The sequence below is a fragment of the Sturnira hondurensis genome, unplaced genomic scaffold, assembly GCF_014824575.4.
Source record: "Sturnira hondurensis isolate 20B ecotype Veracruz unplaced genomic scaffold, ASM1482457v3 Scaffold0004068, whole genome shotgun sequence".
NCBI lineage: Eukaryota > Metazoa > Chordata > Mammalia > Chiroptera > Phyllostomidae > Sturnira > Sturnira hondurensis.
The window spans coordinates 5,782,923-5,807,271 of NW_028076699.1; the positions used below are offsets into that span (position 1 = coordinate 5,782,923).

General features: G+C 40.7%; 1 protein-coding gene across 1 annotated transcript in view; it reads right to left on the reverse strand.

Annotated features, from left to right (window-relative positions):
* The window catches only part of ZYG11A (zyg-11 family member A, cell cycle regulator), a 66,235-nt gene extending 41,886 nt beyond the window's left edge, over positions 1-24,349 (reverse strand). The window contains exons 1-2 of the mRNA XM_037043353.1: positions 24,260-24,349; positions 4,296-4,461 (exon numbers count right to left, since the gene is read on the reverse strand). Of these exons, the coding sequence (XP_036899248.1) occupies positions 4,296-4,461; positions 24,260-24,349 (256 nt within the window). The remainder of the gene's footprint in view (positions 1-4,295; positions 4,462-24,259) is intronic.

Consider the following 24,349-nt stretch of genomic DNA (forward strand, 5'->3'; position numbering starts at 1 on the left):
CACAGGAGAGTTCGTTGGAGAGACCCGCACGGTCCTAGAATGTACACAGGCCCACCCACACGGGAACCAGCACCAGAAGGGCCCAATTTGCTTGTGGGAAGCTGCAGAAGGGACTAAAATACAAGAGAGCATGGAAAAAGCCCCACTGCTCCCTCTCTGACCCCACTCCCAAATACAGCATCACAACCTAGCAACGGGATGGTCCCAACCTGGTGAACACCTAAGGCTCCACTCCTCATACATGTAGCAGGTGCAACCTAACCAAAAAATTATGACTCAAACAGAATAAATCAAAGCCCCAGAGCCAATACTTTTAAGCAACAAAGAGATAGCCAACCTATCAGATGCACAGTTCAAAACACTGGTGATCAGTGTGCTCACAGAACTGGTTGATTTTGGTCAAAAATTAGATGAAAAAAAATGAAGGCCACATTAAGTGAAATGAAGCAAAATGCACAGGGATCCAACAGTGATGGAAAGAAAACTGGGACTCAAATCAAGGGAGTGGACCAGAAGGAAGAAAAAAATAGCCACTCAGAAAAGAATGAAGAAACAAGAATTCAAAAAAATGAGGAGAGGCTTAGGAACCTCCAGGACATCTTTAAATGTTCCAAAATCCGAATTATAGGGGTGCCAGAAGGGGAAGAGGAAGAGCAACAAGTGGAAAACTTATTTGAACAAATAATAAAGGAGAACTTCCCCAATCTGGCAAAGGAAATAGACTTCCAGGAAGTCCAGGAAGCTCTGAGTCCCAAAGAAGGTGGACCCAAGAAGGAACACACCAAGGCACATCATCATTACATTAGCCAAGATTAAAATGAAGGAGAGAATCCTAGAAACAGCAAGAGATAAGGGGACAGTCACCTACAAAGGAGTTCCCATCAGACTGTCAGCGGATTTCTCAAAAGAGACCTTACAGGCAAGAAGGGGCTGGAAAGAAGTATTCCAAGTCATGAAATCCAAAGACCTACAGCCAAGATTGCTTTATCCAGCAAAACTTTCATTTAGAATGGAAGGACAGATAAAGTGCTTCTCAGATAAGGTCAAGTTCAAGGAGTTCATCATCACCAAGCCCTTATTATATGAAATGTTAAAGGGGCTTATCTAAGAAAAAGAAGATGAAAAATATGAACAGTGAAAGGACAGCAAACTCACAGTTGTTAACAACCACACCTAAAACAAAAGAAAACTAAGAGGACAGCTAGATCAGGAGTGGAACCATAGAAATGGAGATCACACGGAGGGTGAGCAACAGGGGAGTGGGAGGAGGAGAAGGGGGGAGAAGGTACAGAGAATAAGTAGCATAGACAGTAGGTAGAAAATAGGGGGAGGGCAAGAGTAGTGTCGGAAATGTAGAAGCTAAAGAACTTACAGCACATGGACATGAACTAAAGGGGGGGAAGGTGGGTGGGAGGGAGGTGGAGGGGAATGAAGGGGGGAAATGGGACAACTGTAATGGCATAATCAATAAAAAATATTTTAAAAATATTTATTATAGCCCTGGCTGGTGTAACTCAGGAGACTGAGCATGGGCCTGTGAAGCAAAGGGTCACTGGTTTGATTCCCAGTCAGGGCACATGCCTGGGTTGCAGGACAGGTCCCCACTAGGGGGCACATGAGAGGCAACCACACATTGATGTTTCTCTCCCACTCTTTCTCCTTCTCTTCCCCTCTCTCTAAAAATAAATAAATGAAATATTTAAAAAATATTTATTATAAACCTACAGTGATCAAGACAATGTGGTGCTGGTAAAAATAAGAGACAAACAGATCAATGGAACAGAACAGAAAGCCCAGAAATATAGCTACATAAATACAGTCAACTGATCTTTGAAAAAGGAGCAAAGGCGATTCTGTGTAGCAAAAATAGTTTCTTCAACAAATGGTGCTAGAATAACTGAACATTCACCTTAATAAAAAATGGATCTAGACACAAACCTTATACCCTTCACAAAAATTAATTCAAATACAAAAACTATGAAACTCCTAGGAGGTAACATAGGAGGAAAACCTAGATGACCTTGAGTGCAGTGATGCCTTTTTAGATACAACACCAAACACATAATCCATGAAAGCAATAACCAATAAGCTGGACTTCATTAAAATTAAAAACTCTGCTCTGTGAAAGACAGCATCAATGGATTTAGAAGACAAGCCAGCCTGGGAGAAAATAATTGCAAAAGATCTAATAAAGGACTTACCCCAAATGTACAAAGAACTCTTATAACTCAACACCAAAATATCCCAACTATAAAATGGACCAAAGACCCTAACAAACACATCACCAAAGATACACAGTTGGCAAATAGGCATATGGAAAAATGCTCCATACCACGTCATCATAGAAATGCAAATTACAACAATAAGATATCACTACATGCCTATTAGATAAACAAATCCAGTACACTGACAGCACCAAAAGCTGGGGAAGGTATGGAGCAAAAGTAACTCTCAGATATTGCTGGTGGGAATGCAAAATGGTACATTCATTTTGGTAGATTGTTTGGTAGTTTCTTAGAAAACTAAACATATTCTTACCATAGGACCTAGCAATCACATTCCTTGTTGTTTACCCAAAAGAGTGGAAAAGTTATGTCTACACAAAAACCTACACACAGGTATTTATAGTAACTTTATTCATAATTGCCAAAACTTGGAAATAACTAAGATATCCTTCAGTAGATGAATGAAAAAACTGTGGTATATCCAAACAAGGAACTTTTTTATTCAGTACTACAAAGAGTTACCAATATACAAAATACCTGGAGAACCTTAAATGTGCATTACTGAGTCAAAGAAGCCAATCTGAAAAGGCTACGTACTGTACAATTTCAACTACACAAAACTATGGGGACCGTATAAAGGTCAGTCGTTGCAGGAATGGGAGGGAGAGATGCATAGACTGAGCACAGAGGACTTTTAGTGCAGAGAAAACACTCTGTAGGAATCAGAACAATGGATACATGTCATTATAATTTTGTTCAAATCCATAGAATGCACATGAACCCTAAGGTAAATTATGGACTTTGGGTGACTATGATATGTCAATGTAAGGTCATCCTTGGTAAAAAATGTACAATTCCTATGAGTGATGTTGATACTGGGTGAGGGTATGTGTATGTGGAATAGGATTAATGAAGTATCTGTGTACTTCACTCTCAATTTTGTTGTAATCCTGAAATTGCTCTAAAAATGTCTTGAAAAACACACACATACACATATAGGGTCCAGCAGAAGTAAGGTCTGTTTGAATGTGCTTAGAAGGGTAATAATATGGGTGTAATAATTTATAGTTTTAATTTGAACATTTCACCTAAAATGTCCTATGGTGTCCTTGAGTGTGATATTGTTATGTTACAGAATTACATGCTTATGATTTTGTAATAAATAATCTTATAATACAAAAGGGGCATTATTTGTGCTAGTTTCTGTGTGTGTATGGCAAAATAATACAAGAGATAGAAGGGAAGCCTGTAGATTAAAAGAGGCTTAGAAGTCTATCAACCAATCAAAATAAATGGATATTAATTCAAACAAAGGTTCATAAAAGTTTTAAGATAATCAGTCAAAATGAACACTGACTGGATAGTTAATAATGCAGAGATTGGCAAAAGTAGGTTTACAGTTGGAGTACACACAAACATATCTTATTCTTGTATTATTATTTATTGCCCTGGTCAGGTGGCTCAGTTGGTAGAAGCATCATCCCTACAGCAAAAGGCTGTGGGTTCAATCCCTGGTTGGGGCATGTGTGGGAGGCAGCCAATTGATGTTTCTCTCTCACATCAATGTTTCTTTCTCCCATCAATGTTTCTTTCTCCCCGTCCCTTTCCCCTTTCTCATTAAAATCAATAAACATCTTCCAGAGAGGATAAAAATTTTTTTCACTGTAGTCCTTTGAACACCCTACTAGAACAGAAGGTAAAAAAAAAATTAGTTAAAGGCTCACATTCACAATCAAAAGAATGGGAGGCAAGACTATAGGCAACTGCGTATCAGCAGCTAGAGAGCAGATAGCTAACTGGTGGCTTAATTCTCCACTCTCTTCACTGAACAAGGCAATAGCAGGACGAGCCTTGAAGCAAGACAATTTCCACGAAGGGATCCCAGAGAGACTGAGACTCAGCCTCCACACACACAAAATGGGAGTAATTTCTCTATCTCCCAGCGGTTTTTGTTGTGAGGAACGATACAGTAACTAAAGGTGAAAGTGCTTTTCAAATTATAAAGAGTGCTCTAAGGGAGCTCTAAGAGTGCTCTAAGGGAGTGCTCTAATAAAGGAGCGTAACCATTACCTTGCCAAGTCATCACCCTAAGGAATCGATCAGCTAATTCCTGAGGGAAACTCCAATGCTCCGGAAGGCACAGTGTTCCATCAGGTCTTTCAGAACACAATTTCTCCAGGTTAGTAATCAGCACATTCAGGCAGATGTTGACCAAAGAATAGGGAGAGGCCTCCTCCTAGCAAACAAACCCCCAAACAAGCTTTATTAGAATACATGTACAAAATTTCAACATAGAAGTGGTCATGCCATACATAAAAACTAAACTACTTGATGAGTACATCTGAAAACACATTCTCACCCTGGCTGGTGTGGCTCGATGAACTGAGTGCCAGCCAGCAAACCAGGGTCTCTGGTTCGACCCAGTCAAGGCACATGTCTGGGTTTTGGGCCAGGTGCCCAGTTGGAGGCACCTCAGATGTAACCGACTGAAGTTTCTCTCGCACATCAATGTTTCTCTCCCTCCCTTCCTTTCCCTATAAAAATAAATAAACAAAAACACATTCTCAATCTAATAATATTTTATACGTAATGAAAGTACTTTATTCCAACGGCTAACTAAACAGAAGATTTCATCTGTTTTACTTTGAAAAATAAATTCTTGCCCTGGCTGGTATGGCTCAGTGGATTGAGTGCTGGCCTGCAAACCAAAGAATCGCAGTTCAATTCCCGGTCAGGGCACATGTCTGGGTTGCTGGCCAGGTCCCCAGTAGGGGGCATGTGACAGGCAATCACACACTGGTGTTTCTCTACCTCCCTTCCCCTTTCTCTAGAAATAAGTAAGATCTTTAGAAAAAGAAAAATAAATTCTCTCATTTCTTTACTTATCAGCTGTTGTGTGCCGTGCACTAAAAATTCAGGGATGAGTAAGACTTAATTCTAATCATTTTGAAGCTAATAGTTTAGTAGGTAATACAACCAAGAAATTTGACAATCTCAATACAACATAAAGGACTATTCAAGCTGCGGTCACACGATCATTCATTCAACAAATACTAATTCAGGGAGCACTGAGATCTTGCTCCCCGGCATGTTGTCAGTTTGGGTTAAAATCGTACTTAAAAAAAAAAAATAAGAGTATTAGCCCTGGCTGGTATGGCTCAGTGGATTGTTCGGTGATGTGGATTGTGCGAACACAGTGTCACCAGTTTAATTCGCAGCCGGGGCACAAGCCTGGGTTGCAGGCCAGGTCCTCAGTAAGGGGTGCACAAGAGGCAACCACACATTGATGTTTCTTTCCCTCTTTCTCTTCCCCTCCCCCCCTCTCTAAAAATAAATAAAACCTTAAAAAAAGAGAATGTTAATTCAGCAATCACTATGTGCCAGAGGATAAGAAGGCCTGCCTAGTCTTACCCTCAAAAGTGTTCACAGTGTAAAAGTCTACTACACCCAGAGCACTGTAAAAGAGTAAGAACTCACAGAGAAGTGAGACTATACAGGTACATGACTGTTTTTCCTCGAAGACAGATGGATTTGTTCATTCGACAAATATGTGAAGGCATGTATTAGACATGAAGAGACCATTATAAGCCAAGTAGAGATTGCCATCTTTGTCAAAGACTTCAATATGCAATAAATCATTGATCTCCACACCACTTCCAAATAATTAAATTCCCTCCATGGTCCAAAGTATAAATTACTTCTTTGCAAATACCCTCAACTTCTTGTTCCCTCCTCCATTAGACTCTCTGGACAAAACACCATCCTTATAAGAATTTCACTATCTACCTTTTTTTTGTGGCAACACCCAGCAGCTAATCACCTATGAAGTGAGGGAAGATTCACAAAATACAGTGTGTCATGGCAAATTCATAGTCATTAACATAAAACAACTCTAAGTAGCTGAAAATCCTACAAGGTCTCTTTAGAAAGAACACTCTCCCACCATTGAGCAAGAATTCTTTTCAGCCCTGGCTGGTGTGGCTCAGTGGACTGAGCACGGGAGTGTGAACCAAAGGGTAACCAGTTGAATTCCCAGTCAGGGCACATGTCTGGGTTGTGGGCCAGGTCTCCATTACGGGGTGCTCAAGTAGGAACTACACATTGATGTTTCTCTTCCTCTCTTTCTCCCTTCCTTCTCCTTTCTAAAAATAAGTCTTTTTTAATTTTTTAAATATATTTTATTGATTATGCCATTACAGTTGTCCCATTTCCCCCCTTCATTCCCTCCCACCCTGCATACCCCTCCCCCCACCATTCTCCCCTTCAGTTTATGTCCATGTGTCACAAGTTCTTTAGATTCCATATTTCCCCTACTATTCTTGCCCCCTCCTGTCTATTTTCTACCTACTGTCTATGCTACTTATTTTCTGTATCTTCTCCCCCCTTCTCCTCCTCCCACTCCCCTGTTGCTCACCCTCCGTGTGATCTCCATTTCTATGGTTCTGCTCCTGATCTAGCTGTCCTCTTAGATTGCTTTTGTTTTAGGTGTGGTTGTTAATAACTGTGAGTTTGCTGTCCTTTCACTGTTCATATTTTTAACCTTCTTTTTCTTATATAAGTCCCTTTAACATTTCATATAATAAGGGCTTGGTGATGATGAACTCCTTGAACTTGACCTTATCTGAGAAGCACTTTATCTGCCCTTCCATTCTAAATGAAAGCTTTGCTGGATAGAGCAATCTTGGATGTAGGTCTTTGGATTTCAGGACTTGGAATACTTCTTTCCAGCCCCGTCTTGCCTGTAAGGTCTCTTTTGAGAAATCCGCTGACAGTCTGATGGGAACTCCTTTGTAGGTGACTATCCCCTTATCTCTTGCTGCTTCTAGAATTCTCTCCTTCATTTTAATCTTGGCTAATGTAATGATGATGTGCCTTGGTGTGTTCCTCCTTGGGTCCACCTTCTTTGGGACTCTGAGCTTCCTGGACTTCCTGGAAGTCTATTTCCTTTGCCAGATTGGGGAAGTTCTCCTTTATTATTTGTTCAAATAAGTTTTCCACTTGTTGCTCTTCCTCTTCCCCTTCTGGCACCCCTATAATTCGGATGTTGGAACATTTAAAGATGTCCTGGAGGTTCCTAAGCCTCTCCTCATTTTTTTGAATTCTTGTTTCTTCATTCTTTTCTGTTTGGTCATTTTTTCTTCCTTCTGGTCCACTCCCTTGATTTGAGTCCCAGTTTTCTTTCGATCACTGTTGGATCCCTGTGCATTTCCCTTCATTTCAATTAGTTTAGCCTTCATTTGTTCCTCTAATTTGTGACTAAAATCAACCAGTTCTGTGAGCACCCTGATCACCAGTATTTTGAACTGTGCATCTGATAGGTTGGCTATCTCTTGGTCGCTTACAAGTATTGGCGCTGGGGCTTTGAGCTGTTCTTCTTGAGCCATAATGTTTTGGTCTGTTCACGCCTGTTACATATGAGGGGTTATGCCTTAGGTGTTCACCAGGACAGGGTGACCCAGTTGTTGGGTTGTGACGCTGTATGTGGGGGCAGGGTCAGAGAGGGGCAATGGCAACGGTTCTGCGCTCTCTCAGATTTCAGACCCCTCGGCTGCTTCCTGCAAGCAAACTGGGCCCTTCTGGTGCCAGCTCCTGGGTGTGTGGGCCTGTGCACCCTCCAGGACCCTGTGGGTCAAACAAACTCTCTGTGAGCCTGGGAGCTTCTCCCAGCACCTTGACCCCGAAAGTTTTTCCAATTGGTGCTTTTAGGCTTTAATTCCCGTTGCTGGGGCCCTACCCTGAGCGGTCTGTCTCACTGCTCGCTCCTTCGCCTGGTTTATCTGAGTGTGAATATGTGACCAAGGTCAGCCAGCTGCCTTGTGCCCTCATTGGGCCCACCTGTTACCACCCCACACCTGGGATCTGTCAACCACTGCCTGCACGCCTGGGTCGTCCGGCCACCCTTTCCTGCCTGACCCCTCTCTGCCAGCCTCTGGCTCCACCCCTCTTGGTCTGGGTGAATGGTTCATTGTTGTGGGACTTCCATTTGTAAAGCTACAGTTCAATTTTCTGTCTGTTTTGGTTGCGTTTTTGTTAATAAAACTTTGTTGTCTTTAAACTTGGTTGTGCAAGGAGGCACAGTGTTTCCACCTCCACCTCCATCTTGGCCGGAAGTAAAATCTTTTTTTAAAAAACAACTTTTTTCATGCCTCTACTTGTTCTTCAAACCCATTTTTTATGCCAAAATCAGTATGATTCACATTGCTGAGAAAAATGAAGTCATCTCACTGTCAAACTTAGCTGGAAGCTACATGCATCTTTTTATTCTCCTCTTACAAAGAAAACTTCCTTGCAAAGACCAACACTGCCATACGTGCTGGCTGAATTTCATCCTCTTGCTTTGGCCCCTCTTATTATTTCTTCATTCATACATACATCCTCAAACTCTCCTTCTCAAATAGATCATTTTAACATACAGTTTTGCTCTATTATTTGCCGAAAAACACAAGAAACCCTCTGTTGATCCCCACATCCTCTTCAATTAGTCTGCTTCATAACCAAATTTCTCCAATACGTTTACTCTACATGCAGTAATCACATTCCTCCTATTCATTTCCTTTTGTTTTAATTGAAATATAATTTACATATAGCAAAAAATGTACTTTTTGGTGTACAGCACAGTTGTGTACCATTACCAGAAGATAGAATACCACTCCTTTAACTCAAAAATCTCCTAGTGTCCCTTTGTAGACTATCTCTTCCACCAACACCAACTAATCACTTATGTTCTGAGTTCAGCCTTTTCCAAAATGTCATATAGATGGAATCACACAGTAGGTAAGAAGTTCAAAGCTGACTTCTTTCACCTCACATAATACATTTGAAATTCATCAGTGTTGTTGCAATTTTTTTCTAATTAATTCCTCTTTATTACTGAGTACACTCTACATGTACCACAATTTTTAAATTTACCAACCAAAGAGCATTTGGATTGTTTGACATTTTGAAAAATTCTGAATAAAGCTACTTTATAAATATTCTTGCAAAGATATATGTGAACAGTTTTCATTTTTCTTTGACAGCTACCTAGGAATGGAATTCCTGGTCATTGGAATTCCATACTTCTTTCATATAAGTATGTATTTAAGGAAATGCTAACCTGTTCTTTCAAAGTTTTTACCATTTTATATTCCCAAAAGAACATAGCAGAGTTTCAGGTGTTCCAAATCCTCACCAAGTAAGAATTCATGTCAGAAAAAGAGCCAGGGACCCTGACTGAGCACCAATCTGTGAACCAAAAGGTTGCTGGTTCAATTCCTGTTCAGAGCAACACGCCTGGGTTGCAGGTCAGTTCCCCAGTTGGAGGCAATGTATCTCTCCCTTTCTCTCCCCACTGCCACCCGCGTAAAAGCAAATAAAATCTTTTTTTTTAATACTTAAAATTCCCATAGTCAACAGACTTCTTGGGTCTCAAAAGCCAGAACTGGTTCACATGCCCATGAGAAAACAGAAATTATGTTTCCTGTGGCTAATACCTATAGATCTATCTTTCCAGCCACTATTTTTCTTTTTCTTTTCTTTTTTAAAGATTTTATTTGTTTATTTATCTTTAGAGGGGAAGGAGAGAGGGAGAGAAACATCAATGTATGGTTGCCTTTTGTGCGTCCCCTGCTGGTAGTTAGCCTGCAAGGAACCGGCCTGCAACCCGGGCATGTGCCCTGACTGGGAATCGAACTGCGATCGTCTGGTTCGCAGGCCCGCGCTCAATCCACTGAGCTATGCCAGCCAGGGCTCTTTTTTAAAATATTTTATTTATTTATCTTTAGAGGGGAAGGGAAGGAGAGAGGAAGAGGAATATCAATGTATGGTTGCTTCTCATGCATCCCCTGCTGGGAACTGGCCTGCAACCCAGGCATGTGTCCTGACTCCAGCCACTATTTCTCTACTCAGTGGTGTTTCAGTTCTTCACAGTCTAATTGTATATTGCCCTTTTTAATTTTTATATTTTATTTCTTTGATTTAAATACATTTATTTGATAGTGTTTCAATAGTTCCATTTTCTGAAGTCTCTAAGCATTTAATTCTGTTAGCTGTTGGTGATTACTCATGGAGGTTTGTGTTTTATAATTTAAGATTGAGAGCTGGTCTTTAATAGGATTTTATTTGTAGGGCTCCTGTGAAAGCATGTCACATCAGTGATAGTCTGCTAAACACAAGCTACCCCAGGGCATTACCAGGAATCACTCTGAAAATTTCTCAGCTACAAATTTCCTGGACCAAGAAATAAATGTCAACTAAAACTCTGACTTTGTGTGAGTACAGCCCTATGATAACAGATTTTTAAGACACATTTTTCTCATTCAAAATCCAAGCCAAAAGGGGCAAGGTTCCTTGTTTCCCTTTCCCATAAACAGACTTATTTATTTTTAATATTTTATTCATTCATTTTTAGACAAAGGGGAAGGGAGGCAGAAAGGGAGGGAAAGAAACACCAACGTGTGGTTGCCTCTCATGCATCCCTACTGGGGACCTGGACCACAACCCAGGAATATGCCCTGACTGGGAATCGAAATGGCAACTCTTCGGTTTGCAGGCCGGCATTCAATCCACTGAGCCAGACCAGCCAGGACCAAACAAACTTTTTTAGATCTACCATTTCACTTAAGTATAGCCAGCCTCCATGAGCCCATGTTAGACAGGTAGGTAGATACACACACACACACACACACACACACACACAGAGGAGTGGGCAAAACTAGGTTTACAGTTTTGAGTATGCGAAATACAGCATTTATTATTATTATTTACTAATTATTGTATTATTTATTTGTATTACAAATGTACACCTATTGCCCACTCTGTATTTGCAAAGACCCTATCTCCAAATAATGACACAATTCAACCCACTACAAATGATTTCCTTAGCTTTCTCCCTTTAAGGGAGAAAGCTGGCTGGGCTGGGCTGGCGGGGTCCCCCCCAAGCACTCCTTTAAAATTAGCCCCATCTCCTTGCTAGACTAAATGTTTTTGTGTTCCTCCAAAAATCTTATGTTAAAATCTAACCCCAATTTGACAGTATTTGGAGGTAGGAACCTCTAGAGAGCGAGTTCAGTAAAGAAGGTGGAGCCCTCATGATTGAAATTAGTGATCTTAGCCCTGGCTGGTGTAGCTCAGTGGATTGAGCGCGGGCCTGCGATTCAGACGACCGCGGTTTGATTCTCAGTCAGGGCACATGCCTGGGTTGCAGGCCAGTTCCCTCCCTGTAGGCCAACTCCCAGCAGGGGACGCACGAAAGGCAACCATACATTGATGTTTCTCTCCCTCTCTCCTTCCCTTCCCTCTAAAGATAAATAAATAAAATCTTAAAAAAAAAAGAAATTAGTGATCTTATAAAAGAAACCTCAGAGAGCTCTGTTGGCCCATCTGCCACATGAGAACACAGCAAAAAGATGTCTATGAACCAGGAAGAAAGCTCTCACCATATACCAAATCTGCCCAAATCTGCTAGACATAAAATCTGCCAGCATCTTGACCTTGAACATCCTAGCTCCCAGAACTGTGATAAATTTTTGTCGTTTAAAAGTCACCCAGCCTACAGTATTTTTGTTATAGCAGCCCTAATGGACTAAGTCCTTCTGGTAGGTCTTCTGCGTGTAGGGGTGGCAGGCAATACCTGGTGTTACTGGACATGGAGTAGTGCATTATTGTGTTTTTATATACCCCATCCTTATTATCTTTGTAAGTAGTCCTTAATTAAGCTATTGCTGAGTCATCTGTATTCTGAGTATGACATCTGTTTCCTGCTGCAAGTATGATTGTTAAACCTCCCAAATAAATTTCTAATCCATCACTTTCTTTCTAGCTCTACTAGTAATTCCTAATCCAAATCACTACCTAGAATACTGAAAAACTGCAAATTAGTTTCTCTACTTTTGCTCCTAATCATTTTCTGATGCATCTCTACCCAGAGTCTAGATTCATCATTTCTAAAATATGTACCTCTCCTGATTAACATGTTTTATTGGGTACAAGGTAAAAAAGCAAAACAGAAAACCATTTCTATATGCAACCAACAATTAATTGGAAAATCAAATTTTAAAAAACTTACAAATGCATTATTAAAACATCAAGGACATTGTAATGCAAGGTCCTACTCATGAAGACAACAAAATTCTAGACACTCAAAGTAGCATAGCTTACAATAAAATATCAGACATGGTAAGAAGCAGGAGGAAAAACAAATCAGTCAATAGAAACAGACCCAGAAATAACTGAAATGATATAACTGGCAGAGAGGAACATTAAAACAAATACTGTAATTCATGGGTTTAAAGGGGAACATAAACATAAGAAGGTTGATAAATATGGAATCTCAACAGAGTAATGGAAGATCTGAAAAACACCCAAAGAGAATTTCTAGAGTTGAAAAATATAGTCTAAAATAAATAATACATAACATTTTCAAAAATTAGACACCACAAGCTTAGAGATCACTGAAGTTAAAGGTAATACAAAAACAAACAAACAAACAAAAAAACACTACACAGAAACAAAAAAATGACGAGAAGCATTGAGTCCCAAGGGGCAATCTTAAGCAATCTAATAAAAATGTATAATTGAAATACCAAAGAGAGGAAGTATTAGGAAAGAAAAAATATTTTAAGAAGTAATGGTCATAAAAGATAATATCCTATACATGAAATCTATCAAATTATTTTATTGTTTAACATTTATTTAATTAGACAGTTAATTCCTTGGATACAAAGAATAAAACAAATTTGACTGTTCCTTTAAAAAAAGTCAAAAAATGGTCAAACTGGATTCAAAATACAAACCCACTAATCCCAGAAGCAAAATGGAACTAAAGTGAAATTTTTTTAAAAAGCAACATGGCAAATGCCTAAAAACCAGTGACAAAGAGAAAAATATTTAGATGGGTCTATGTGGACACAATTTTTTAAAAAGGTATGATCACCAAATTTTCATCAGAAGCAATGCTAGCCAAAAGACAACGAAATAACATTTTTAAAGTGCAGTAGGGAGAAAAACTAAGTGCAATGAAAATATTTTTCAAAAATAAAGGTAAAATAAAAATATTTCCAAACAAAAGTATAGACAAATTTTCATCAGCATAGTTACACTATAAGAAAAGTTCAGCCCCAGCTGGTGTGGCTCAGTAGATTGGGTGCCGGCCTGTGAACCAAAAGGTCATCAGTTGATTCCCAATCAGGGCATATGCCTAGGTTGACAGACAGGTGCCCAGGGTGGGTGAGGGAGAGGCATCCACACATTAAAACTTCTCTCCCTCTCTTTCTCCCTCCCTTCCCCTCTGTCTAAAAATAAATAAAATCTTTAAAAAAATAAAAATAATAAAAACTAAAAGATCAATGTTCTTTAAGCTGAAGAAAACTGAAACAAGGCAAGTGTTTGGTATCTATACAAAAAAGAAAAAGCCCTGCCTGGAGTAGCTCAGTGGATTGAACACAGGCCTGCAAACCAAAGGATCACGGTTTGATTCCCAGTAGGGGCACATGCCTGGGTTGCAGGCCAGTTCTCAGCAGAGAGGATGCAAAGAGGCAACAATACATTGATATTTCTCTCCCTCTCTCCTTCCCTTTCCCTCTAAAGATAAATAAAATAAAATAAATTGGAAAAAAAAGAAAGAATGCTAGAAAAGGAACATGTGAATACAAAACTTTTATCTTCTAATTTCTTTAAGAACTGATTAATCAGGACAAAAATAACAGCATATTGTACAATTTATAACATGAAGAAATAAATATACAATATCTCAATAGCACAAAGGAAGGCTAAAAGGAAGGATATGAAGGAGTACTCTTATAAAGTAAAGTGATATGTTTGAAAGTAGACTGTGTTAAGTCTTTGTATGATAGAACCTAGAGCCATATTTCTCACTTTTTGGTCTTAGGACCCCATTATAACCTTAAATATTGGGTTATGTCTACCAACATTTACTACATTGTAAGTTAAAACTGTTAAGTTAATGTGTCTTTAAAATACACATTAATTCGGGGGACTTCCGCCCAGATGGAGGTGTAGGTGGAAACACTGTGCCTTCTCCCACAACCAAGTTTGAATACAACAAAGGTTTGGAGAACAAAGACACAGCCAAAGAACAGAAAAATTGAACTATACGGAAGTCCAACAACAACCAACCGTTCTACCAGACTGGTAAGAGGGGCGGAGCCAGCAGCGGAGCAGGGTCAGGCAGGAAAGATCCCCCAACCCCAGGCTCCCAGGCATCGGGGTAGTATGGGGCGGGCCCAGTGAGGGCTCAAGACAGCGGGAGTGAGAAGTGAGACAGTCCACACAGCCCCCAGCAGCGAACCCAGCAGCAGCTGATCCACGGTCGCACATTCGCGAGCAGTGGGACAAATCGTGAGGCCCATTCACGCCCAGAGGAACGAATCAAGTGGCCCGCGGTGGCGGTGGGAGGAAGCAAAGGGTGCCAGCCATTGTTTTCCTTCAGCCCCGCCCCTACATACAGCATCACAACCCAGCAACTGGGTCTCCCGGCCCTGGTGAACACCTAGGGCTCTGCTCCTCATACGTAACAGGCACAAACAGTCCAAAATATGGCTCAAGAAGAACTCAAAGCCCCAAAGCCCATAACTCTAAGTAACCAGGAAATAGCAAACCTCTCAGATGCACAATTCAAGACACTGGTAATCAGGATGCTCACAGAACTGGTTGACTTTAGCCACAAATTAGAGGAACATATGAAGGCTAAACTGATTGAAAGGAAGGGAAATGCACAGGAAACCAATAGTGATGGAAAGGAAACAGGGACTCAAATCGAGGGGGTGGACCAGAAGAAGAAAGAAATGCCCAAACAGGAAAAAGTGAAATTACAAGAATTCAAAAAAATGAGGAGAAGATTAGGAACCTCCAGGACATCTTTAAACGTTCCAACATCCGGATTATAGGAGTACCAGAAGGGGAAAAGAAACAGCCACGAGTGGAAAATTTATTTGAACAAATAATACAGGAGAACTTCCCCAGTCTGGCAAAGGAAATAGACTTCTAGGAAATCCAGGAAGCTCAGAGAGTCCCAAAGAAGTTGAACCCAAGAAGGAACACACCAAAGAACATCATAATTACGTTAGCCAAGACTAAAATGAAGGAGAGAATCCTAGAAGCAGCAAGACATAAGGGGACAGTCACCTACAAAGGAGTTCCCATCAGACTGTCACGGATTTCTCAAAAGAGACCTTACAGGCAAGAAGGGGCTGGAAAGAAGTATTCCAAGTCGTGAAATGCAAGGACATACATCCAAGACTGCTCTATCCAGCAAAGCTTTCATTTAGAATGGAAGGGCAGATAAAGTGCTTCTCAGATAAGATCAAATTCAAGGAGTTCATCATCACCAAGCCCTTATTATATGAAATGCTAAAGGGACTTATATAAGAAAAAGAAGATGAAAAATATGAACAGTGAAAGGACAGCAAACTCACAGTTATTAACAACCACACCTAAAACAAAAGCAAACCAAGAGGACAGCTAGATCAGGACTGGAACCATAGAAATGAAGAACACATGGAGGGTTAGCAACAGGGGAGTGGGAGGAGGAGAAGGGGGAGAAGGTACAGAAAATAGCATAGACGGTAGGTAGAAAATAGATAGGGGGGAGGGCAAGAATAGTAGGGGAAATATAGAATCTAAAGAACTTGAGACACGAGGTTATAAACTAAGGGGGGGAGAATGGTGGGGGAGGGAGTGTGTGGGTGGAGGGGAATGAAGGGGGGGAATAGAACAACTGTAATGGTATAATCAATAAAATATATATATTTTAAAAATAAATAAAATAAAATACACATTAATTCATTTAGAAATAATACATGTTAAAAGACCAATCTCATGTTGACAAACATTTTTTTAAAAGCTGAATTTTCAAAAATAACATTCAAGACTTTAGTGACAAAGGCAGCACTGTTTTTACATTCTTGCAAGTTTTACAATGTACGTATGACTTAAAAAGGAAATAATGGGGCCTTAGGGACCCCAGAGATTCTAAGGCTATACTCTAAAAATTGCCATCTTTGAGTGATCAATAAAGAAGGAAAGAAAAGGAGAGAAACAGAACTAGTAAGATAAAATGGAACTTTAAAAATACTCGATTTAAAAGAAATCAAGAAAGGCATGGCTACTGTGGCTCAGTGGATTAAATATCAGCCTGTGAACCAAAAGGTCACCAGTTCAATTCCCAGTCAGGGCACATGCCTGGGTTGCAGGCCAGATCCCTAGTTGGGGAACGTATGAGAGGAAACCAATCAATGTTTCTCTTCCACACTGATGTTTCTCTCCCTCTATCCCTCATTTCCCCTTTCTCTAATAACAACAAAATATTTAAAAAATAAATTAAGAAAGGAAGAAACACAACAACAAATAGGACAAACAGAACACAAATAACAGACACTTATACCCAACTATTTTGATAGTTACATGCTTTCTAATGTAAAAGGCACAGCTTAGACCAGGCTATGGCTCCCACTCCTCTTGGTTCCTACTCCCAATGGTCCTGAGGGTGTAAGGGGCAAGGGGGCCCCAAGAGAAGGAGGTAAGGGGGAGCAGGTGTGTGCGTGCAGATGTCCAGTGGAGTATGAGGCAGGAATTGGGAGAAGGAAAGGGCAAGGATAGGCCCAGGAGTAACGGTGTCCAAAGAGGAAGAAGCAATAACAAGTCTCAGCATGGTAAACACCACCCAGAAAAATGGGGGGAACCCCAAAAGAATGAAAAGAAGTAAGATGCTAATAAAAGACAGCCTTTGGCTCTCCCTTTGGAAGCTGGTAAATATTGTGTGCCTAGAGGAAACACAGGCAGTTACATGTAGGCAGTCCATCCTGCAGCATAGACAGGACTCAAATCAGAGGCTTGGAGAGCCGCAGGCAATGATGAAATACAAGAATACAGAAAAGAACTTCTGGCTAAGATGGAGTCATAAGTAGACATACTGCGCCTCCTCGCACAACCAAAAGAAGGACAACAACAAATTTAAAAATAAAAAAACAACCAGAACTGACAGAAAATTGAACTATATGGAAGCGGGACAACCAGAGAGTTAAAGAAAAAACATCCACCCACACTGGCAGGAAGGGTGGAGATGGGCAGCCAGGTGGAGAGGACTCAAGGCAAGGCAGCAGCTAGAGAACAGGTGGCTTGCAGACAGGGCAGTACCACATTCACGTGCAAATAAACCGGGAGGAACAAGGGAGTGAGATAGCACAACCTAAGGTTCCAGCGCAGGGAAATAAAGCCTCAAAGCCTCTGACTGAAAATACTTGCGGGGGGTCAAGGAGGCAGTGAGAGAAACCCCACCTCACAGGAGAGGTCACTGGAGGGACCCACAGGGTCCTAGAACATATACAAACCCACCCACCAGGAATCAGCACCAGAAGGGCCCAATTTGATCGTGAGAAGTGGGGGAAATGACTGAAAACCAGCAGAGAGCACAGCAAGGGCACTGTTCCCTCTCGGGCCCCTCCCCCATATATAGCATCAACCCAGCAACTGGGTTGCCCCGCCCTGATGAACACCTAAGGTCCCACTCCTTTCTATGAAACAAGCACAGAGACAAAAAAAATTTTTTTAAATGGCCCAAACAAAAGAAAAGATCAAAGCTCCAGAAAAAAATGAAACTAAGCGATGAAGAGATAGCCAACCTATCACATACACACTTCAAAACACTGGCTAACAGCATGCTCCAGGAACTCACTGGGTACTTCAACAGCATAAAAAAGATGCAGGTAGAAATGAAGGTTGCATTATGTGAAATAAAGAAAAATATACAGGGAACCAACAATGACAGGAAGGAAACCAGGACTCAAATCAATGGTTTGGAGCAGAAGGAAGAAAGAAATATTCAACCAGAACAGAATGAAGAAATAAGAATTCAAAAAATGACAAGAGGCTTAGAAACCTCCAGGACAACTTTAAATTTTCCAATATCCGAATCATAGGGGTGCCAGAAGAAGAGAAGGAAGACCAAAAAATTGAAAACTTATCTAAACAAATAATGAAGGAGGACTTCCCCAATCTGGCCAAGGAAATAAACAGACTTTCAGGAAGTCCAGGAAGCTCAGAGAGTCCCAAAGAAGTTGGACCCAATGAAGCAAACACCAAGACATATGTTACCCAAGATCAGAGATAAGGAGAGAATCTTAAAAGCAGCAAGAGAAAAGTAAAGAATTACCCACAAAGGAGTTCCCATTACACTATCAGCTGATTTCTCAAAAGAAACCTTGCAGGCAAGAAGGAACTGGAAAGTATTCCAAGTCATGAAAGGCAAGGACCTACATCCAAGATTACTCTATACAGCAAAGCTTTCATTTAGAATGGAAGGGCAGATAAAGTGCTTCCCAGATAAGGTCAAGTTAAAGGAGTTCATAATCACCAAGCCCTTATTATCTAAAATGTTAAGGGGACTTACCTAAGAAAAAGAAGATCCAAACTATGAGCAGTAAAATGACAACAAACTCACAGTTATTAACAACCAAACCGAAAAAAAACCAAACAAATAACTAGAACAGGAAGAGAATCACAGAAATGGAGATCTCGTGGAGGGTTATTGGTGGGGGAGTGGAAGGGAGAGAGGGGGACAAGGTACAGAGAATAAGTAGCATAAATGGTAGGTACAAAATACACAGGGGGAGGTTAAGAATAATATAGGAATGTAGAAGTCAAAGAACTTATATGTACGACCCATGGACATGAATTAAAGCAGGGGAAGGCGGGTGGGAGGGGGTATGTAGGGCGGAGGGGAATAAAAGGGGAGAAATGGAACTGTAATAGCATAATCCATAAAACATATTTTTAAAAATACAGAAAGGACGAAAGAGCCGAGTGGGCTGACACAAATGCTAAGGGGAAAGCAGTTGAGTCATAGTCTAAAGGCACTTAGCACTGACACCCTACTCCCATTACCATCACAGTGAGTTTTGTCTTTTTTTTTAAAGATATTACTTATTTATTTTTAGAGAGGGGTAGGGAGGGAGGAAAGAGAGGGAAACATCATTGTGTGGTTGACTCTCATGTGGACCTCACTGGGGGCCTGGCCCACAACCCAGGCATGTGCCCTGAGTGGGAATCAAACTGGCAACCCTTTGGTTCACAGCCCATGCTCAATCCACTGAGCTACACTGGCTGAGTTTTGTCTTATGCCTGAGAAACCTCATGTCTTCTGGTTTGAAAATCCCTAAAGTTAACAGGAAGACACATCTGCTTCCTAAACTTACATATTTGTGACATACCTTCCTTGTAAATCTATTGCTGATACTGTGTCCTGTGAGTCTCATATTACCAGCTTCTAAATGAATGCTGTGTTTTGGCCCAATTTATAAGTTTGTGTCAGCAGGAGAGTTTTACCTATTGCATGGAAAACTGCTTATTACACAATGTGAAGTTAATAAAGCAGTTTAAAAAGCATATAAAAAATAAAATAAAATGCACAAATGGTCAGCTGGATTAAAAAAGTAAGCCCTGGCTGGGTAGCTCAGTTGGTTAGAGGGTCCACCCAATATGCCAAGGTTGCAGGCTCAATCCCTGAGTCAGAACATATAAGAATCAATCGATGAATGCATAAATAAGTGGAATGACAAATCAGTGTTTTGCTCTTTTTTCCCCTTCTTTTCTCTCGAAGATCAATAAATAGAGGGGAAGAGAAGGAGAGACGGAGAGAAATATCAATTTATGGTTGCCTCTTATGTGTCTCCTGCTGGGAACTGGCCTGCAACCCAGGCATGTGCCCTGACTGGGAATCAAACCGCAGTTGTTTGGTTCACAGGCCTGTGCTCAGTCCACTGAGCCACACCAGCCAGGGCAAATAAAATTTTTTAAAACATGCTTTAAAAAGTAAGACTGCTTTTACAAGAGATATGCTTTAAACAAAAAGACTACAAAGTTATTAAACATTAATCCTAAGGAAGCTTGGGTGATTATGTTAATGCCAGAAAAAGAATGCTGCAGGGCAACATTACCAAAAATCACAATAGATGTCTGGCTGGTGGGGCTCAGTTAGTGGAAGCACGGCCCCTTCTCTCACATCAATGTTTCTTTCTCTCTCTCTCCCTTTATTCCCCTCTCTCTAAAATCAATAAGCATAGAGCCCTGACCAGTGTGGCTCAGCTGTTTGGGCACTGGCCTGCAAAATGAAAGGTTGCTGGTTGTATTCCCAGTCAGGGTACTCGCCTGGGTTGTGGATTCCACCCCCAGTTGAGGCAACCAATCAATGTTTCTCTCTCAAATGGATGTTTCTCTCCCTCTCTTTTCTTTTCCTCTCTCTAAAAAAAAATAAATAAAATCTTTTTTTAAAAAACAAGCATGTCCTCACAGGGTGAAAAAAAAGATTGATGTCTTAATAATAAAAGGGTCAATTAACATGCAATTCCTAAATGTATACACACTTACTAACAGCTTCAAAATTCATGAAGCAGTCCTGAAAGATGTGGCTCAGTTGGTTGGGCATCATCCTGCAAAGCAAAAAGTTACTGGTTTGATTCCCTGTCAGGGCACATGCCTGGATTGCAGGTTTGGTCCCTGGTCCAGGTGCATGTCAGAGGCAACAGATCGATGTCTCTCTCACATTGTCTCTCTCTCTCTTTCTCTCTCCCTTCCCCTCTCTCTAAAAATATATTAAAATCTTTTCTAAAAATTCATAAAGCAGAGGCAAAAATACACAATGAGAAAATAACAGTTTCTTAAAAAATGGTACTGAGAAAACTGGAGAGATACCGGTAAGAAAATCTGGAACCATTTCAAATACCACATACAAAAATAAAGTCAAAATGGATCAAAACTTATGAAGCAGAAACTGAAAAGAGAAAACTCTATAATTACAGTTGGAATACTCATCTTCAGTAATTGATAAAAACAGCTAAGAATATAGACAAACATTATCAACCAATTTGACCTGACATTCATAGAATACTCTACGAAACTGCAGAATAGATTCCTCTTTTTTTGAAGATTTTACTTATTTATTTTTAGAGAGAGGGGGAGGGAAAGATAAAGAGAGGAAGAGAAACATCAATCTGTGGTTGCCTCTCACGCACCCCCTACCAGGGACCTGGCCACCCTACCAGGGTTCCTGCAACCCAGGTATGTACCCTGACTAAGAACTGAACCAGCAACCTTTTGGTTCCCAGGCTGGCAATCAATCCACTGAGCCACACCAGCCAGGGCATATTCCTCTTAAGTATATATGAACATGTACCCAGGTATCTGAGCCATAAAACCAATCTCAATAAATGTACATGGGTTGAAATCAGAATATGTTCTCTGACAACACAGTAACATTAAAGGTCAACTGGGGGTAGGGGGATATAAAGGGATTAAATTGTAATGGAAAAAACATAATAAAAAAATTTTTTAAAGTCAATTAACACATTTATGACAGCATGGATGGACCTAGAGAGTTTTATACTAAGTAAATTAAGTCAGAGACAGACAAATACCACATGTGGAATCTAAAGAGCAAAACAAATGAAACAACAAAATAAAAGCAGACTCATAGATACAAAGAATAGAATGATGATTGCCAGAGGGGAGGGGGGTTAGGTGGCTGGATGAAAAAGATGAAGGGGACTCACAAAATAGTCCTAGGGATGTAATAAAGTACAGCAGAGGGAATACAGTCAATAGTCACAATATGTATGGTGACAGATGGGTACTCGAAATATTAGGAGGAACCACTTTGCAAAGGATATTACTATCTAACCACTATGCTGTATACCTAAAACTGATACAAAACGAATGTAAACTGCAATTGAAAAATAAAAAATTTTAACACCAATATTAAATAATAAAAAAATAAAAAAAGATCTGTAGAATATCCAACTATTGGGAAATTAAGCAATACTCTTCTAAATATCTCATGGATCAAAGAAGAAACCATAATGAAACTTAGAAAATATTTTGAACAATACATAAAATTTATGAGTGTTAATCAAAGCAGTGTGGAAGCAGTATATAGAGCTCTATATGTGTAGCTAAAAGTATAGCTCTAAATACTCAAAAAAAGTTTTAAAAATGACCTAAGTATCCACCATAAAAAATGAAGAGTAAGTTAAACCCAAAGTAAGCATAAGGAATTATAAAGAAATTTTTTTAAAAAGAGGTACAGTGGATATAAAACAAAGCCAAAAGATCAATAGTATTATTATTAAATCTCTAGGTACAGTACAAGACCAAGAGAAAAGGAGAAAACACAAATAACCAAAACCAGAACAAAATAGGGAATCATTACAGATCCTATAAGCATTAAAGGATAATAAACTAATTGAACAATTTTGCCAGTAAATTGGATAACTGGGTGAAATGGGCAAATTCCCTCAATGACAAACTACAAAAACTGGCAATCTGTAAGTGTGTACACATTTAGGAATGTTATGGCTTCTTGATGAATTGATGCTTCTCTAACTATAATATATAATTAAATTCCTCCCCAAGAAATACACATAATTAAAAACCTTTCTTCCCCTCCAAAGAAATTAAAATTCTCAGTGGCATTTCTCAGTGGCATCCCTGGTGAGTTCTAGTAACACTTAAGTAATAAATAACACCAATCCTCCATACAAAAAAAAAAAATTAATAGGAACTAACATGTCCCAATTCATTTTTTGAGATTAGCATTATCCTGATACTAAAACCAAACACAGCATTTCTAAAGAGCAATTCCCTCATAAACGTAGACGTAAGTAATAACATTTAACAAAATATTAGCAAACCGAGCCTTAACCGGTATTGCTCAGCTGGTCGGGCAACATCCCACAAGGATGTCAGTTCCGCTGTGGGCCAGGGCACGTGTCTGAGTGCCTGAGTTGTGGGACATGTTTATCTCCCACATAGAAGTTTCTCTTCCTTCCTTCTCTATCTAAAAATAAATAAAACCTTTAAAATATTAACTAAATGAGAAATCTTACAAAGAAAATCAACATACGTGGAACCTGACTTACAAAATAAACTAGTCTTATCTTTCTTCCAAAGAATCTTGCGTTTAGCCCTGGCTGGTGTGGCTTAGTGGACTGGGCTCCAGCCTGAGAACCGACAGGTCACAGGTTCGATTCCCGACCAGAGCATATGCCTGGGTTTTCGACCTGGTCCCCAGTTGAGGGCGTGTGGGAGGCAACTATTCCGTGTCTCTCTCACATATTGATGTTTCTCTCCCTGTTTCTCTAAGTACAAAAAAGGCACTAATAAATCAAATACACCCTCAACCACAATATTTCCTTCCCTCTGTACTAATTTTTGGGTTGAGCCATCACTAGATGTTTAGTTCTAAGAATGTGTTTTGGGGTGTTTGTTGTAGAATGTGGAGTCTGACATGATACCTGATGTCAAGTTCAAGTTCATAAGCAGATAATCAGATTTACTTTAGAAATGCTATACTACTTAAAACAATAGGAGCCAAATACTCCTTTGGCTTGCATTTTGCTCCGAGTTTAGTTTAAAACGTATTCCAGGTTTCGTGTGTGTTTTTAAAAACACCGTGAAATTGAAAGAATTCCAGTCCCCCCAGCCAGGCTCAGGAGGGTCTTCCGGTGACGGTCCCGCACCAGATGACTCAGGTGGTAGGGGCCGAGGGGTCACCGCCTCTGGGGAGTGCCGCGTCCGCAATGCACGCGGGGAACCGTCGAGGTTTGGGGCATTTGGGTTCCTTACCACAGTGAGCACCGCCGTCCCCTACGGGGGTGTCCTAACGCCCTGCCCAGCACTTACACGTCTAATCTCCCCGCACGTGGCGAAACAGCTACAGCCAACAGGAGAGTCTTAAGACCTGAGGAGAGACTCGTCCAAGGTCACGCGGGGGACGGGACTCGCTCTCGCGGAGCTTCCACTCACCTGCTCAAGATCACTGCGATCCGCCCTGAGCCTTGGACGCCCCGGGCAGGAAACTCCCCTCAAGTTTGCACTTCCCGGACAACGACGGGAGTCTTGCGGGAGCTCGGCCTCTTCAGACTTTACCCCACATCAGCCCAACGACCCAACAAACGCCTTCGCAAGGTCCCCGACCACCCACTGCGCCCTCCCGGCGCCCGGCACCCCGCGGCGGTTCGCGTCCCCGCCCCTGCCCCAGCGCTCACCAGCACCACGCAGCGGCCTAGGGCATCCTTCTGAGCGTCGGGAGGGACGATGGTGACCGGAGAGAGGCCCGGGTGCAAGAAGTGAACCAT